The 16,670-nt window shown below is 42.8% G+C and overlaps 1 protein-coding gene across 4 annotated transcripts in view; it reads right to left on the reverse strand.

The window, feature by feature from the left end:
* The window catches only part of LOC101738393 (dystrophin), a 513,865-nt gene that overhangs the window by 438,564 nt on the left and 58,631 nt on the right, over window positions 1-16,670 (reverse strand). For all 4 annotated transcript variants that reach the window (XM_038012113.1, XM_062669471.1, XM_062669469.1 and 1 more), the window contains 3 exons: window positions 12,908-13,015; window positions 11,629-11,805; window positions 11,176-11,347 (listed from right to left, as the gene is read on the reverse strand). In XM_038012113.1, the coding sequence (XP_037868041.1) occupies window positions 11,176-11,347; window positions 11,629-11,805; window positions 12,908-13,015 (457 nt within the window). The remainder of the gene's footprint in view (window positions 1-11,175; window positions 11,348-11,628; window positions 11,806-12,907; window positions 13,016-16,670) is intronic.

Here is a 16,670-nt window from a genome sequence, read left to right on the forward strand (position 1 = left end):
TTAAATGCGCGTTTTGTTTCTGTTTAATTCTCGTTCGTTAAATCCCTCGTCTGTCCGCGGACTTATCGCGACCACTATAATATAATATATACTTTACTGTTTGAAGTAACTCAATAGACCAAAACTATAATATTTCATGTGTTTCAACATGTTAGTCAAGATTCGAAAATTGTTTTGTATTAAAGCTCGTGTCCTGTGGCAGGTTATATGTTTGTATGAATGTATGTATGTTCTATATCTTCACGCCGCGGCCTTAACTCCTCACGTAGCGCGTGTGTAGCTGCGGATCACCGCTAGTAGGCATGTTACTTATAATTTTTTCAGATTTTGACAAAAGTATTTTTTCAGGGTTCTGTCTTTCAAACACTTCCGTTCTTCTCAGAAAAACTTCTCTGCGCGAGATGTTTCACGTTGAGATTTTTGATAAATATTGAAATCTACGGCGAAAGGAAGACATCAAAGTCTCAAGTTTCTGAGGGAACGCAATGAATATTTAAATATTTTGTGTCATTTACAAAAACTTTTACAAAATTTTACAAGCACTGAATACTTCTAGGACAAGTAAAGAAAAACTATAGCATTAGACACATCAAAGTATTTTTGATGTAATTAAAGAAAATACGTTTACAAAACATCGACCGTTCTCTAAAAATGCATTAAAGTGATCTGTTAGTTGATTGATGATTAGATCTCACAGATCATTTTTTTTCTTAACGTGCAAAATGAGTAATATACAGTAATATCTGTTTTTAATGAATCCATAATCGCAATTTATCCGGTTAATAAATATATTTTTGTTTTTAAATGACTTCTGTTTATTTATTACTATTGTATTCAGCTGTACAATGTATTTGCAAGTTGAGAAGTGAAGAGAACATAATCAGCTCGGCCAAATTTTTTTATAATATTTGCGTTGTTTAAGTGTCCGTTTTTTGGTGTTGTGCGTGTGTTAGTGACGCGCGCACAACACGTGAACAATATTAGTTCTGGAGGGTTGCGCGGCCTCGAGTGTGGAGAGACGTAACTTGCACCCGGAACCCTCGAGGCGGGAGCTCTGATCGCGCTTTTAGAATTTATGTTTTGTATTACCGACCAGCATCTATGAGCAGGCGTTGATCAGCTAGGCGTCGCGAACTCGCATCAAATCATCTATCAGTTTGTTTAAGCTTATCGATAAATAATTTCACTATCACAACAAAAGAAAGCGGACACACTGTACAAGATGCAAACATATAAATATACATAAATTTAAAAGAAAATCCAGTTTACTCCACAATAATTATTTATGAATTATACATTATTGAAGGCTGAATTATTTTTCTTTTCATAAGATATGATGGAGGGCCCACCTACTGTCTCTGATCTGATCTACGTGACCAATTCGCGCAAATTTTACTGTGCGTGGAAGTAGAAGAAATCTCGAAAATATAATACCTACTTGTACATAAACGAAGTTGTCGATGATGTCTACATTGTCTGTGACGATATATTCTTCACTAAATTATCAGACTGATGTTCCAAGTGGTCGTATCCTCGCTGTTGGCTGCATGCCAACCCTAACTGTTCACAGTGAAGCCTTAGGTTTACACCAGCTCGAGTTTGCATGCGTCTCGCACCGACGAGAGTCCTTGAGTGGGGGAGACGGGGCCAGGGAAGAACCCTTCACACTTCAGGACTCTCTCTGTGGCTATTTTTCAAAGAATGATTTTTAAATACATTATTTTCCTGACCAGTTATTCCTTCAGACAATTTGTTGCCAAACAAATTGCAACGAGTAGCATTATTTTAACAAATTTGCGCGATTAACTTCGACGGTGAAGGCAAACCATCGTGTAATAAAAACCGAACAAGCAAAAAAATTAAATTCCGTAATTACTGGTAGTAGGACGTCTTGTGAGCCCGCAAGTGTAGGAACCACCACCCTACCTATTGCTGCCGTGAAGCAGTAATGCGTTTCGGTTTGAAGGGTGGGGTAGCTGTTATACCTACTCTATAAATTGACTTAAGATTTAAAACTCATGTCTCAAGATTGGCGACGGCAATTAAGTTGTCGACGTCCATGAGCTCCGAATACCACTTACACCAAACTTATAAAACAAAAACTTCAACTTAAATCGTACTATTATAGCAGACGATGTACAATATGCTGGTTTGTGTCCCATGAGTTGTAGTTAATCAATCAAGGCGTAAACAGAGTATTGAGGTTCCAAGCCGGGCAGCGACCAGCGACATGGTCGTGCCCCGCAGCACCCGCGTCGCTGTCGGCGGTGACCACTACTCATGAGGCGGGCCGCGAACTCTTCTGCCGCGTAGGTATCCCAAAGATACTCAACAATATTATAATCAATTTCAACAACTATCTAAGGTATGTGAATGAAACAATTCCAGTGTTACTACTGTGGGCATATTGTTGCGTCGCGTATAACAGTTGAGCGCCGACTCGTTACGAGTTGAAGTACCTCGTAATGTACGAGTCGCCTGCTTAATTAAACACTTGATAGTCGCGTGTACGATCTTGGCTGTATCAATGCGATACGGAACCATTGCTTTTATTTAACTTCCATTTATTTTCAGTGTCTGCTTAGCCATCGGGGTTAGGTCTGTTCTGAGAAGGAATCACTGTTTTAAATTATCCCATTTAAGCGAAATCATCAGGTGTTTGTTTTATTGTAAAGAGGCGGGTGTGCCATAAAAATCTATTCGCACATTTGGGACTGCATGTCATCGATAACTTCACGAATTCAACTTTTGAGGTCTTGAATCGATTGTAGACCACTAAAGAAGACCCTATATTTTACGTAGCCTCAAAGAAAAAAATGAAAAGTTGTTAAATCTCAAGTTCTCGGTGGCCAATTGTGACGCCTCTTCAAGATGTCACATGCTCCTAAAACTATTCACGCAAAAGAGCGATTTTATTGTTCCTTGTGTGGCACGTAGCGCCGTCTTCTTGATAGTAAACATCGTCCACATCGATATCTTTCATTTCCGACTAGATTAGACGAAATTATTATTCATCGCTTGATAGCGCAATCCATTCCCGAAAAAGTAAGATCGATGACACCGCCAGAGAAGTTAGGAGTTGAGGATAGAGACTTTTTTAAATTTTATTCTTGGGTTTTCCGAGCCTCAAATGCGACAGTTCTGCTTGTTAACGTAGTCTCCCACGTGAAAATAGGCCTCATCACTCAAGATAATTTGTTGATGAAATGAAATTCCTATGAAATTTGTGAAATGCCCAATGCCAAAGATTCACCAGAAATGGACAAACTTGGGTTTCCCTTGTGCCTGCTGATGCGTGGCTATCACATGTTTTATGAGACTGCATAATGATTATCATCAAAATTCCTAATTTAGTTGTTTAGATAATTTCAATATCTCACCTTCTGTGCTCCGACTGTTACTGTCGTGTACTAAATATTGTATTCTTCCTGTATAAATACATATAAATACACATTACACATCTTCAAGCATCCCTGAGTTGTAATTAAATGTTATCAGGGTGCCTTTCGCCACAGTGCACCAAACTCGGACTTGAGTCGACGTATGATGTATGCACGGGCAAATCCTCAACACAACGGGTTACAAATGTTACAATATCAATAGTTCCAGTTATTCCTGAGTGATATTCACGAGTTCGATATTACACATCCTTAACGTGTTCCAACACCTCAACTTTTACTACCAGTTTCACAATTACTGGCGGAAAAGATGCTACACGATAATTCAGCAAATGCTTTAATTTGGTTCGATGTCCGCAAAATTTACTCAATTTTTGTAATGATTTTTAATAAGTTCAACTTGTCTTCCATCGTTACATATTGCGTATTTTTTATCTGCCATCTTTGAAGTACTGTCTGAGCTTAACTTATGGCAGCTGTTAAAATGGCAGGCTATTTAAAATACAATGTCTCATTGGAACACCCTATATGTAAGAAAGTTGATCTTACAGCAGTCATGTATTAAAATTAATTTGTGTATAGTTTGTATACTATACCTATTTACACAAAATTAGTTATTTATTTGAATAAGCTTACTGTCTCAGTATTGTCTACAACCATCCACAGCGATGTTTGCTTTGTGCAGAGACCGCAGCTACTGGTTCACAGCGACGCGACGCCGCTTAACGTCTTCGACGCTCATATTAGACAATCTCATCTCAATTATATTGTTACAAACATCACATACGGGTACACACGTAATATATGTAATAATACGGGATGTAGTACAGTAGGGTTTCTCAGGCTTTAATTAATTTTGATATCAAAACAGGTCAAAGTAATTAGATCGATGTTACTGAAATATTAAAAAGCTCTCTATGCCGTCACTTTGGAAACTAATAAACCCGCAAACTACATAATTAATAAGCTGCTTAAGTAATTTCTTAGTTAGTAGTGTGTAGTCATGTAGTAAGTGCAGTAATTATTTAAATTCTAATTTAAGGAGTGGAACAGCCGATATACAGTACAATACGGGACTAGTGCCGTTCCGCCCAGTAACACAGGCTGTGAAACGAGCTAGACTATAGTCAAGATACTAAATAATGTACAGGTCTAGTGCACACTCATTAGGTTAGGACGGGAGTCGCACGGAGAGCAATTTCATAAAAAGCATTTGAAATATTAACACAGCGAGTGATATTGGCCGGGGGCGGTCGGGAAGCCCTCAGTTTACGAGATGACCAGGGATGTACTGGCACCGGATAACTAGCCGCGGGGAGACGTTTATTTACTAACCTTGCAGTGTTACTGACTACTAGTTGATGATCACAGTGTACCACCAGTTCGTATATACCCTTAAAAGAATATCAAACGGGAAATAGCGGGTTTAGTGATGCGTGACTTTGTATGTCCGTCATCCGTGAACATCTTCGATGATACTTAAAAAAGTGCAAAGTAAAAATCGTGTACAAATGCGGAGCTAATTTTTTTTTTATTGCTTAGATGGGTGGACGAGCTCACATGCCACCTGGTGTTAAGTGGTTACTGGAGCCCATAGACATCCACAACGTAAATGCGCCACCCACCTTGAGATATATGTCCCAAGGTCTCACGTATAGTTACAACGGCTGCCCCACCCTTCAAACCTAAACGCATTACTGCTTCACGGCAGAATAGGCAGGGTGGTGGTACCCACCCGCGCGGACTCACAAGAGGTCCTACCACCAGTAGATAAATAATTTAAGATAAATAATAATAATTTTATAAAATATATACTAAAGCAGTTTTATACAAAACTATAATCTTGAATATTTTTCTAGAGTTCGTCCCCGCGTTACGCAGCATTATGAAGGATATGAACGCAATCAGTGAATCCAACTCGCAAAACTTGTAAGCGAACGTACAGAAATATCTGTACATTTTCTGCTCAGTGATGAATTCTCAATACAGCAGATGTTTATTAGATTAAAGATATGTGTTGCCGCTGAATCCTAGCCTTATATAGGTACTAAATCGCTTCAAAGACAGCCTACTGTCTTTAAACCCTTGTGGCATGTAGAAAGTTCTAGTTGTATGGTGTCAGTCCAGAATAGCACCACCCCGTCTCTTCCCGTGGGTGTCGTAGGGAGACAGAAATCAGACAATAAACAGCAACGTTCTCCAGGTATTACACAAGCGTACAACTATCACCAACCGAGATTCACTGGTGATAGGGTGTCCTGTGAGCCCGCAGGGCTAGGCCCCACCATCCTGTCTCTTTCCCTCGCGAAGAATTCATGCATTTCGGCTTGAAGGGCTCTATTAACCACTCAACACTAGATGGGCCGTGAGCTCGATTACACAACACAATATATAAAAAATACACTAAATCAGAACAAAACTAAATCCAGGAGATGTTAGCAAATTCTCTCACACCGAGCGCCGTGAGCTCGCCCCAGACTAAGGCGGAGCCAGAACAGGCTCGGGGCTACTGGCTCACAGGGGGTCGAAAAAGCTAATACTGACAAAGCTAGTTTTGAAATGACTTATATAAAATAGAACATGTTGTCGGAGCAGCTAGCTTCAGTTTACGTTTTTGAGAACATTTGGCCATAAATTATATTTTCTAGTTTAATACATAATTTCTTTGTGGTTTGTAGAAACATGAAAAAAATCTACTTTTTATTAATTCAAATTTGGCACACAGCACCATAAGTATATTTAAGCAGTTACCTACACCATTAACCCAGTCAATATTGTTGCAGGTTACAGAAAATACTTATGTAAGCAAGTCACGTACGCAAGTCCTCATCCAGAGGAAAACCTACAGCACACCTACACGCATGTCTCGAGGCAATATTCACGAATTAAAATATGTTATATTATCTTAGTTATACTGACACATAACTTTCTCTGCGACAAACGCACTGTAAGACGTATCTATTGACACAGTCTTGAAGTCACACGTGAGTTTTGAAGTCGTCGTGGCCTAAACGATAAGACGTGCGGTGCATTCGTGTTGAGCGGTTGCACCGGTGTTCGAATCCACGGTGAAGGAATAACATCGTGTAATAAAAGTGAAACCCGCAAAATTATAATTTGCGTAATTACTGGTGGTAGGACACTTGTAAGTCCGCACGGGTAGGTACCACCGCCCTGCCTATTTCTGCCGTGAAGCAGTAATGCGTTTCGGTTTGAAGGGCGGGGCAGCCGCTGTAACTATACTAAGACCTTAGAACTTATATCTCAAGGTGGGTGGCGCATTTACGCTGTGGATGTCTATGAGCTCAAGTAACCACTTAACACCAGGTGGGCTCGTCCACCCATCTAAGCAATAAAAAAAAAAAAAAAAAACAGTAGTCTAACACGTACGGATGTACGGTCCTAAAACTCCTAAATCATAACCCTTCCTTGTTTTGTCCGTAATCGGGTAAACTCTCAAACACCCCCAGTATCTTCCCCGAAAATAACAGCACGAAATGTATTGTACAAATAAATGTGAGAGCGTTGTACAAACATCGCTCAATAACGATGTTGGCTGAGACAACACTGTCTCTCAGACAGAACTAAACGTCCACCGAGAAGCGTCCTTACCAGACTGTGTGCGTTCTGCGACACTTACCTGCAACGGAAATATACACAAATTAAATTCAAATAAACTAAATAACGTATTAGTATAAACGTATAAGCTAGTCCATCACAACAAGTGCGGTTAGTACGCCATACCGACACACCAATGTTATTATATTAATAATGTACTTACATTCACCTTCACCACAATGAGCGTTCAATTATTAAGCTTCAACAGACAAGACAGCGGTTCGCGGAGGGTAATGCACAGCACACATCCCTTGCTATCAATACCAAACACTGAACAGGTCGCTAATGAGTAATCTCAACCACGCTTTATTGTTAAACAGTGAATACTCGTATAAGCAGACTAGCAAGACGTTAATTCAAGCATCACTCATCTCATTACATTACTTCAATATCTAAATGTGAAATGTTTTTATTCAAGTAAGCCTTCGTTACGACTTTACAGCTGATATACTCTCCTCCTAATGTACGTAAATATATTAATTACACAAACTTTACAAAATACTATTCAATCAGTACACACGAGTGCAACACGGATAACTTGAATCTGTCTGTCTGTCTGGACTGTCCATGTACGAAGTGACACGTCCCTGGGCAATAAAGATGAACTCGCCCTTACAAAGTAGACCACGGAATCATCTCAAGCAGTTATTCAGATCGCTCCCTATGGAACATACAGCATCGTATGTTCAAGTACGCAGAGCCCTCTTATTGGACCCAGAGGTTCTTAAAGACCCGCAAGTTCTTCGATCTTTTCTATGGAAGTTAAATAATACATAAATACAAGTATCATAGATTTAACACAAATATTTCAAATATAATACAATAAAAGTGAATTTCAGTTTAAAAACAAATACAAGTAGTAAGGTGAGCATGTTTGAAGTTTCACTATCACAAAAATGTAGCAACAATACGAACTGTTCAGCAACTAACGGCTGTGCATGGCGGATCCGAGACGGAGCAGTCTGGTAATGAGCAGAGAGTGGCGCGTCCTAGATATCTCGGCGAGTGACGTCACACAGTGCCTCATTCTTTGTTATTCTGGTTTTCATCTTTAACTTCAGACCACTACTACTGGACGCTTCGAATTTATCCCAAGCATTCTTTTTCAGGATATAGTTGCATCATTTAGATCTAAGAGTTTCTTGTTTAGATTAGACAAATAAATGTATGAAATCGGCAGTCCACCGGTTAAATGGGCATTCAAAAGAAATCAAGTACCCGTGCACTTGGAACATATCGATTTCGTTCTACTGATGACTTGTTATATACTAAGATCGTATCTAGTAGACCAGCCAATTTATCAATACGAGCTAAGGAAAGTATCGACTCTAACGTGTCTCTACCGAATGTACCTACATGTGTAAGAGGAAGGTGATCAGAGGCAGCAGCACGCAGCAACATGACGACGCTGAGGGCGCTCCCGCTTCTTTTGACTCAAAGCTATTTAACAAAACGATAAGTTTGGCGGGGGAACTAAGGTTTACCAGTAATGCAAGCGGTGTCCCCGGTAACGTGTAGAGGAGACCGCGAAAACAGCATCGAAATTCCGAGGACGGATTTACCGGGCAACATGGTTAGCAGACTTAGAAGTTTGTCTATGTGGGGAGCACTGCTGCCCGAGTGTATACACATTTGTGTTCTCGTGGTAGTGCACACAGAGCGGCGGCCGGAGCGACGCACGGCGACGGCGCGGTCAGAACAAAGGCAGTGACGCGCGACACCGCCCTGATTCTTTCACATGAATTATTATCTAAATACACCAAGCGACGCTTTGAACTAAGTCTAATGAGGTCTTAATATATATTTGTAGTTAAGTTGAGAAATTTATATCTTCCGAAGTTTCCTCCTCGACTTCGTATAAATTGTAACCAGAGCTTCCAATTGAATCTACCTGTTAGCTTTTGGTGGCAAATTGACAAACTTTTCAAGCGATGTGCGCTTTAAAATGGACGTGCGCAGTTACGGTGTTGCAGGCAGCGGCCCTGGCACTGTCGATGGTACATTCGATCTGCAAGTCACCGTTCTGCAGCCTCTCACATTGGCGGATCAATCACCAAGAGAAATAACGCCAGTCAGTTCATAGTCTCGATTTATGTTGTCATCTTGTTTTGTAGACCATTAACAATAGAGCGTCCATTTGTAGTTAAAGATAATCTATTTTATGTGGAGCACATTACCGCGCTTTGTCTTCTCACTGGCTGCAGTTACTGCAGCAGTTTGCAGTGTGAACTAGCAGTAGGTTGGCACAAACAGCAGCAGTTGCAGTTAGCAATGTCAACCTTGTTTAAGCGGGTCTCAGTTAAAAAAATTTATTTGTAATAAAACCAGTATAAATTATGAATCCCGTCAGCAGCACTCGAAGTTCGGGACACAGGTTTCTGGTAACAGTTCTTATATTTTCTGTAATCTGCACTCGGTTTGAGTGGATGGTGAATAAAGTTTAAGTAACGTTTAGAGTTGTGTCGGCGGCGCGGGGCCGGTCTTCATACTGCGTGTAGTGCACAACGTACAGCTTGGCTCGAGAGTTTCATGAAAAGTTTGTTTAACGTGTGTTCCTCTGAACGCGTACATCAAGGGCACTGTCTCGGACTTCAGCAAACAAGATCTGGGGACTTAAACCGACACACTTTGCGGTTTGTGGAAATGTTGATCGTGTAATGAGTGGCTCGGAGTGGCTCGGTGTGTCCCCGCCGCCCGCGCTCACTGCTGATTCATTAACTTCATTGTCGATGACCAGGTATTGCACATTTCTAGTTATAATGATAGTGTCCGCTGGACGCGTGGGCGTGTTGTGTGATACGTCCACATACGTTTTACAATCGTCTTAAAAACAACGCTCGAGACTCCCTCGCCTCACGCCGCCTGTTGGCTGCTGGCGCCAAGGGCACTTGTATGGCACACGCATGTGGAGCCGGTGTAGCAGACTACCCCTTTAAGTTCCGCACGTTTGGTCCAGCATTAATAAAAAAGCTTAGAAAATAAATTTTACAATTTTTAAGTATTTTAAGAACATTTAATGTCGAATTAATAATTCAGAGAATAATTACATCAGAGAAAATCGAAAATTGATTAATATGTATTTATTGGCCATTATTTTATCATTCTCTATTATATAAATCTAGCACTGTTAGTGTTAGCAAACCCATCACCCATGCAACAAACAATTAGCTTAGTAGCGCGACGTCGCGGCGCCGGCACCGCGCGGCACAGCACGGCACCGCGCGGCACAGCACGGCACAGCACCGCACGGCACCGCACCGCACGGCACCGCGGTGTTAGTCAATGAAACAAGCTGTTAGTGCAATCCATTTATTGTACAATCACAAACATTTACAACAACCACACACAATGTCTGTAAATATTATAATATGGAGGCAATGGACACATGGTAATTTAAATTTCACATTACGAAACTCGCCCAACTGACATTTTAGTGTTTTAGACTGAAAGCGAGCCTCTTCGTCAAGGGTCTTATGTACATACATACATACATACATATACAATAATTGGACGTTCATCAATTGAGACTCGCAAGGGACAGGGCAGGGGCAGGGGCAGGGGCAAGGCAGAGCAGGGCAGGGCAGGGCAGGGTAGGGCAGGGCAGGGCAGGGCAGGGGCAGAGATGTCTACCGGGAGATAACTCTGAATGAGTCCAATGGCTCCGACAATACGGACGGGACTCACTGACCCAGAACAAGAATGAAAGATAATGGCGACACGGCAGCTGTTCCGAAAGAACATCACAAGGGACATATTCATTTCTAAATAAAGGTATGAAGTTTGGACTTTCAAAAGTCCTGACTAGATCATAGATAATGAATATGTATATCATAGAAGTCGGGCCAAGTGTTCTGGTTAGCCCTTAGAGTCTGTCATCTCTGTACACTAGCACTGCACAGGGCGCAGGCTCGCCGATCATTACTGCCCCAGAGTATGTCTCAACTGTTGAGGTTTATCGCAATGCATGAAAATTCAAGGTAGGAGAGTTTGTCTGTACGAACTATATATACATATATATATTTATGACATCGTGTTTGTACATTTTTGAAACAATTGAGCAAATGTTGGGACACGGACAGGCGGCGGGACAGGCGGCGGGACTGCAGTGCAGTGAAGTTGCAGCTAGCAACATGGAGGCGAGGGGGCGGGGGGCGCTCACCCGGGGGGTTGGGGGCGGCGGGCAGCAGGTCGTCCCAGTGCGCGCGCAGGGCGAGGTGGCGCAGCGCGAGGCGCGGACACACGGGGTGCGCGGCCGCCACGCACTCGCGCTCCAGGTTGTTGTAGTTCTCGATCACGTCACGCACCCAGCTCGAGCGCTCCTGGACCGCGCGCTACCGCACACAACAACACACCCGTCAACATACATACACGGGCGGACACTCGAGATGCAGTCACTACTACCAGCGGATTCTGTAGTGACACGCTCAAATATTATCATATCTAACTATATAATGTATCTTATTCTCTTAGAATTAGCACTCAAATTCTTGTAATCAGTATCGGTGCATACGACCAGCCCTAATTTGCAGACTGTCAAGTCCCACATACCCCGCGTGCCATTGATTGCCTAGTGTTTAAGATATATAGCAGGGATAGGGTGGTGGAGGGTTACCGCGACGTTGGCGCGCACGGCGGCGGCCTGCGGCGGCGGCAGGTCGGCGGCGATGTTGAGGCGCGTGCGGGTCTCGTGCACCCAGCTCGTGACGTCATCCAGCCGCGCGCTGTACTTGCTCACCGCCGACAGCTTGCTGGTGATGAACTCGCGGTGCGCGCCCAGGCTGGCCTGCGTCTGAGTGCAACCAACGGATTACTGTCGCGACGTTGCCGAAGCGCTCTCACGTGTGTGACCACTTACAATCGGGTAAACCGTAAGATTGTTTACTTCCGATGATACTAATAAACATGATTAGGTACATTTGAAAAATCTGTTACAATTATCTATATAAATACATATACATATATACGGAAGTGGTTTCAAAAAAATAGCAAGGGTCAGAGACGTCACTCTCAGGTCACGCTGACGTCACCACTCGCAGGCTGCGTGAGCTGAGTGAACCACGCGTCGGGCCCAGCAGCCGCCGGTTCGTAATGCGTACAGTGTTCGCGAGTTCAGGAAATACTCGTATTTGAGACTTGTTTTTTGTGTTCTAAATCATTAAATATTTTAGGAAATAAAGGATATTTGTTGATGATTGCGATAAGAACACTAGAGTATCGACGGAAGCGCCGTGCAGCGTGATGCTGTATTAAGCACACGAAGAGAGGCCCTGAAACACTGGACGTCGGCTCGAGGACCGCAGCAGCTTGCAGTCTCCTTGTGTGCGTGTGTGTGTGCGAGTGTCGTCGATGGATCAGTCAGTTAGCCACAACACTACATACTATTATTACTACTAGTGGTAAGGCTCATTGTAACAACGTTCACGTTGAGATGTCTACAGGCTCCGGTAACCACTTAACACGAAGTAGGACGCGAGCGCGTTCACCCGTTTGTATCAGTGCAATAAAAAGATGTGTGGTGTCATGGAACACCGGATAGGAACGAAGTTCCTTATTATAAAAATATTAATTTAAAGTTCTATTCGAGGTATAAAAAAAATAAAACTGGAGGTTTCGCAACAACCCACGGTCATTCAGTAACGTGCGAACTTATTGTGGTACACTTCATTCACGATTGTTTGCATAAGAGTTAGTGTATTGCGCAAACGAACGCTCTGAGATCGTGGTCATTGAATGATAAAAAAATATGTTATTTTTTGTACGTTATTACAAAGTTAAGTCGTACACTGTGTGCATTACTAATAAAAATCTTACGTTACGGACGTTTTTTTCCGGTTAGGTTACCCCTCCGTATCGTCCCATAAGGAACTTCGTTCCAAAAATAGAATGCATACCTTCTCGACTTCCTTGTAGAGGTTATCAGATTGTTCCCCGTGCTGGTCGCGGGGCGGGCGCCGCGCCGCCATCTCCTGCAGCAGCACCGACAACTCCTCCTCGCGCGCCTGCACAGCGACACAGTCCTAGGCTCATAACGACTTCCACAGGAAGATCGCATAAAGGCTTTCTTGGTGACGAGAGTTTCTACTAAGGTTTAACCATCAATGAAAATCAGATGATTTTGATAACGGCCCGTTGGTACGTATGCACACTTGCAGCATGCAGTTAATAGTACGTATGCACTCTTACGCAGGCACTAACATCGGCCCATCGACAGGCTAGTAAAGGCGGCGGGGTGCAGTGGGGAGCGGCGGGGAGGGCGGGGAGGGGGGAGGTGCTACACAATGGTCGCACATCAATCAGCTGTGCCAGTATTAGTTCGCAGCACGAAGCGACGCCATTGTGGACGCACCCCTCGTCGCGGTCTCGGCCTGGGCCAGTGATACCCCGACGAGCTCTTAACGATGTAACCTATCTTCTATTAATATTTGTTTTACTTAATAAAGAATTTACAATTTTATGGATCGCTGTGTTAATTTTAATTGTCCCCCCGGGAGACGAACTCTGCATTAAATATAAAAATATTGACGTAGAGTGTCAGTGCTGTTCTACGTTCCTTCATATATAAATAACATCACGTACATTATGGTTTACTTAATGACAAACACCCAAATTATAAAACTACTAGCGGAGCCGGCAGACTTCGTAAAGCATAATACATCAAAGGAAAAACAATTTTGTTGTTGTTTTACTTAATTCCGATCATTTTCATATTTATTCACGTTTTAAACCTTCTCTGGACATCTACAAATATTATAATTCAAGACTAAAACTAGCCAAATCGATCCAGCCGTTCTCGAGTTTTAGCGAGACTAACGGATAGCAATTCATTTTTATATATAAAGATCGATCGTTGTGAGGAGTGTAACTCTACCAATATTACATTAAGCCGATCTTATGTTATTGACCCTCTTTAATTGACGTCGTAACAAACAGTGTCGTCCGCGGGTGGCGGCACCACCACACCGCGGCACCGGGCGGCGTGGTGTGGTCCGCGGGCCGGTGCGGACGGGAGTACGTGCAGATCATCACATTTTTAAATGAACACGGTTTCACGAACGCTTACGGTTAAATTTTACGGATTGAATTAGGGACATTATTAAACAGTTTGCTAGAAATTACACAGATTATCGAAACACGCGCTTTTTGTAGTTTTTGTATTTTGATCGAATGTGCAATACCTGTAGTAACGATCACACTTACGTTTTATTTTCAATAAATTATACACTAGTCTCTGCAAATTGTCAGGAAATAAGTTCTTAACATCAAGAAATGCGAATTAACGATCACACGAGCCGAGCCGCAGTCGCGCAACAGTCGCGCCACACTCACTCACGGAAATGACGACCGACCTCTCGCCGAGCCCGCGCACCCAATATATCATATGCTGGACTATAAACACTAAATTAAAGTAGTATTTACACCAAAAGCGGCTTTATATTAATCGGCAAAACACACAGATTCGTGTGTCGGGCGGTCGGTCGTTGTCGCGTTCTGGAGTCGTAGTACAAACAAGAGATGGGACAGAAATATTTTCATGGATTCAGAAATAGACGCAAGACGTTCCAAGTGCTGGAGACTAGAGCCTCGACAATTCGTTGCATTCGTTTCCGTATTGCACCCAATTATATTTTACTAAGCATGTACTCCTTCGATATTGAACTGCCGACATAGCCAACAACATAGTCCTAGTAGTTTTTTAGTTAGATGCGGCACAGCACAGCACAGCACAGCACAGCACGCACGACGCCCTCCGGCGCTCGGTCCGCACTCGCAGTGGACACACTCCGCGAACAATATTAAACATTTATTTTTAGAAAATCCACAAAAAATTCAATTCATGTAATATGTAGCATGTACATAGATAGATCTATCTATACCAACTGATACGCTGTACGTGACTTTTGGATGTTTTACTTTTAGATCCAACGACAAACGAAATCAAAGCAATTACAGCTTCTACATTCTACGTATTCGAAATTTGACATTTAGGTAATGGTCTGGCTGGGCCGAGCGGCGTGGCGGCCGCGCCAACATGCTCGGACACAGCTCGCAATGGAAACGTCCTCCTCATGAGGTCTCAACGAAGAAGGAAACGCTCACGTTGTGGTATCAGGGGGCCACCGGTAACCTGACGCATGCCTTTCATTACGTTAGACCACCGCTCTGATCAGAGCTGACTAGTACCGCAGTTTATTGTTACAAACGTGTGTAACTGTAATGGTAACATAATATAATTAAGAACACCTTAAGATTCGTGTACATAATGTTTTTGTATTCTTATAAATTTCCTCTTTTATTCTCTTATCAATAAACGTAATCTTTCCTAATATAATTAATGTATATATTTTTTTCACACTAGCTCGTCAATAGCTAGTGAACAAAAAATCAATCTGTTGAAGAAGAAGAAAAATGGTAAACTGTTTATACCTATTTTTATATAGTGATACATCGTTCTAAACCTTCTGCTTAAGACGGTTTAGAACGATAATGTTCCCCCAGTACGGTCCTCGTGTTCTGTGTCATGAACATTGTCACTTGACGCGTCGGTCATTATTACTCGGAAGGCTCGCTACCGACACAATCTCGACGCGCCGTTGGAGACGGACCGCTCACTGAATTGTAACTCTTTTTTTCTCCTACCTATGCCGATTGATAGCCTTTTGTTAGATAGGCTATTTTAGCTTCGCCCTAACATGTAGGTGAGCTCATGGGGCTCAAACCGGAGTGTTGCTAACATTGGCCCTAGCAAGAGCAGTGCTTCGCAGAATCTACCACCGGATCAGAAACGCGACCCACTGAGAAGATCCGGCGAGAAACTCAGTGGGCTAAGTGGCTCTATTGAACAAGTTCACAATAACATTAAAGCGTAGTGAGGTCGTTCTGCTCGGCCGGTGCCCGGAGCATACAACGATGAAACATCGCCCGACTGTACAGGCCAGCCTTGACGACTACGCATGGAATCCTTACAAGCAGAACATTAATTTGTCTGCTGTGCGCTATTGTACACTCTCATTCACCGCACTCGGAACGTTGTAACGTCGTACATATTATATCTGTATACTCTACTATGATCGGGATCTAGTACTTTAGACAATCGCAAAATATTTGCTGTTTATTTCAAAATTTGGTTCTGCGTTACGCTTGCGCAAGCGCTGTGGAGCGCGGGAGAGGCAGTTGTGTTCTCAACAAAGTATCATTAGCACTATAGACCTCCAGGGATCATGGATAGCGCGGTGTATTAACTACAAATGCTCCTCAATGCGCTCGTTACTCTGATGAGTCTGCAGTTTGATCGATGCCTATCGAGGGTTTGTGTGTACACGTACGTGCCAAATCCTTTCGTGGTTTTTTTAGCCATCGATGATGCCCTCACATGTTCCAAGCCTCGTACAGAATAAGCAATCACTTAACGACAACGCTAGTGACGCGGCCTCCCGCTGCGTCCAACATCAGGGTGACTTCGATTGAGCATTTCACGGAATTAATCGGTCACCTGGGGCGTCTCTAGAAGCCCGCAGTAGACGAACGCAGAGGCTCCAGTTAGTGGTACAGGGGATGAACTCTACTCCGATGGCGGCTGGTACGTGGTCAAAGAGATTTATTTATTTATTGCTTAGATGTGAGGACGACCTCACGGCTCATCTGGTTAGCGGAGTC

Source organism: Bombyx mori, chromosome 7, assembly GCF_030269925.1.
Source record: "Bombyx mori chromosome 7, ASM3026992v2".
Taxonomy (NCBI): Eukaryota; Metazoa; Arthropoda; class Insecta; order Lepidoptera; family Bombycidae; genus Bombyx; species Bombyx mori.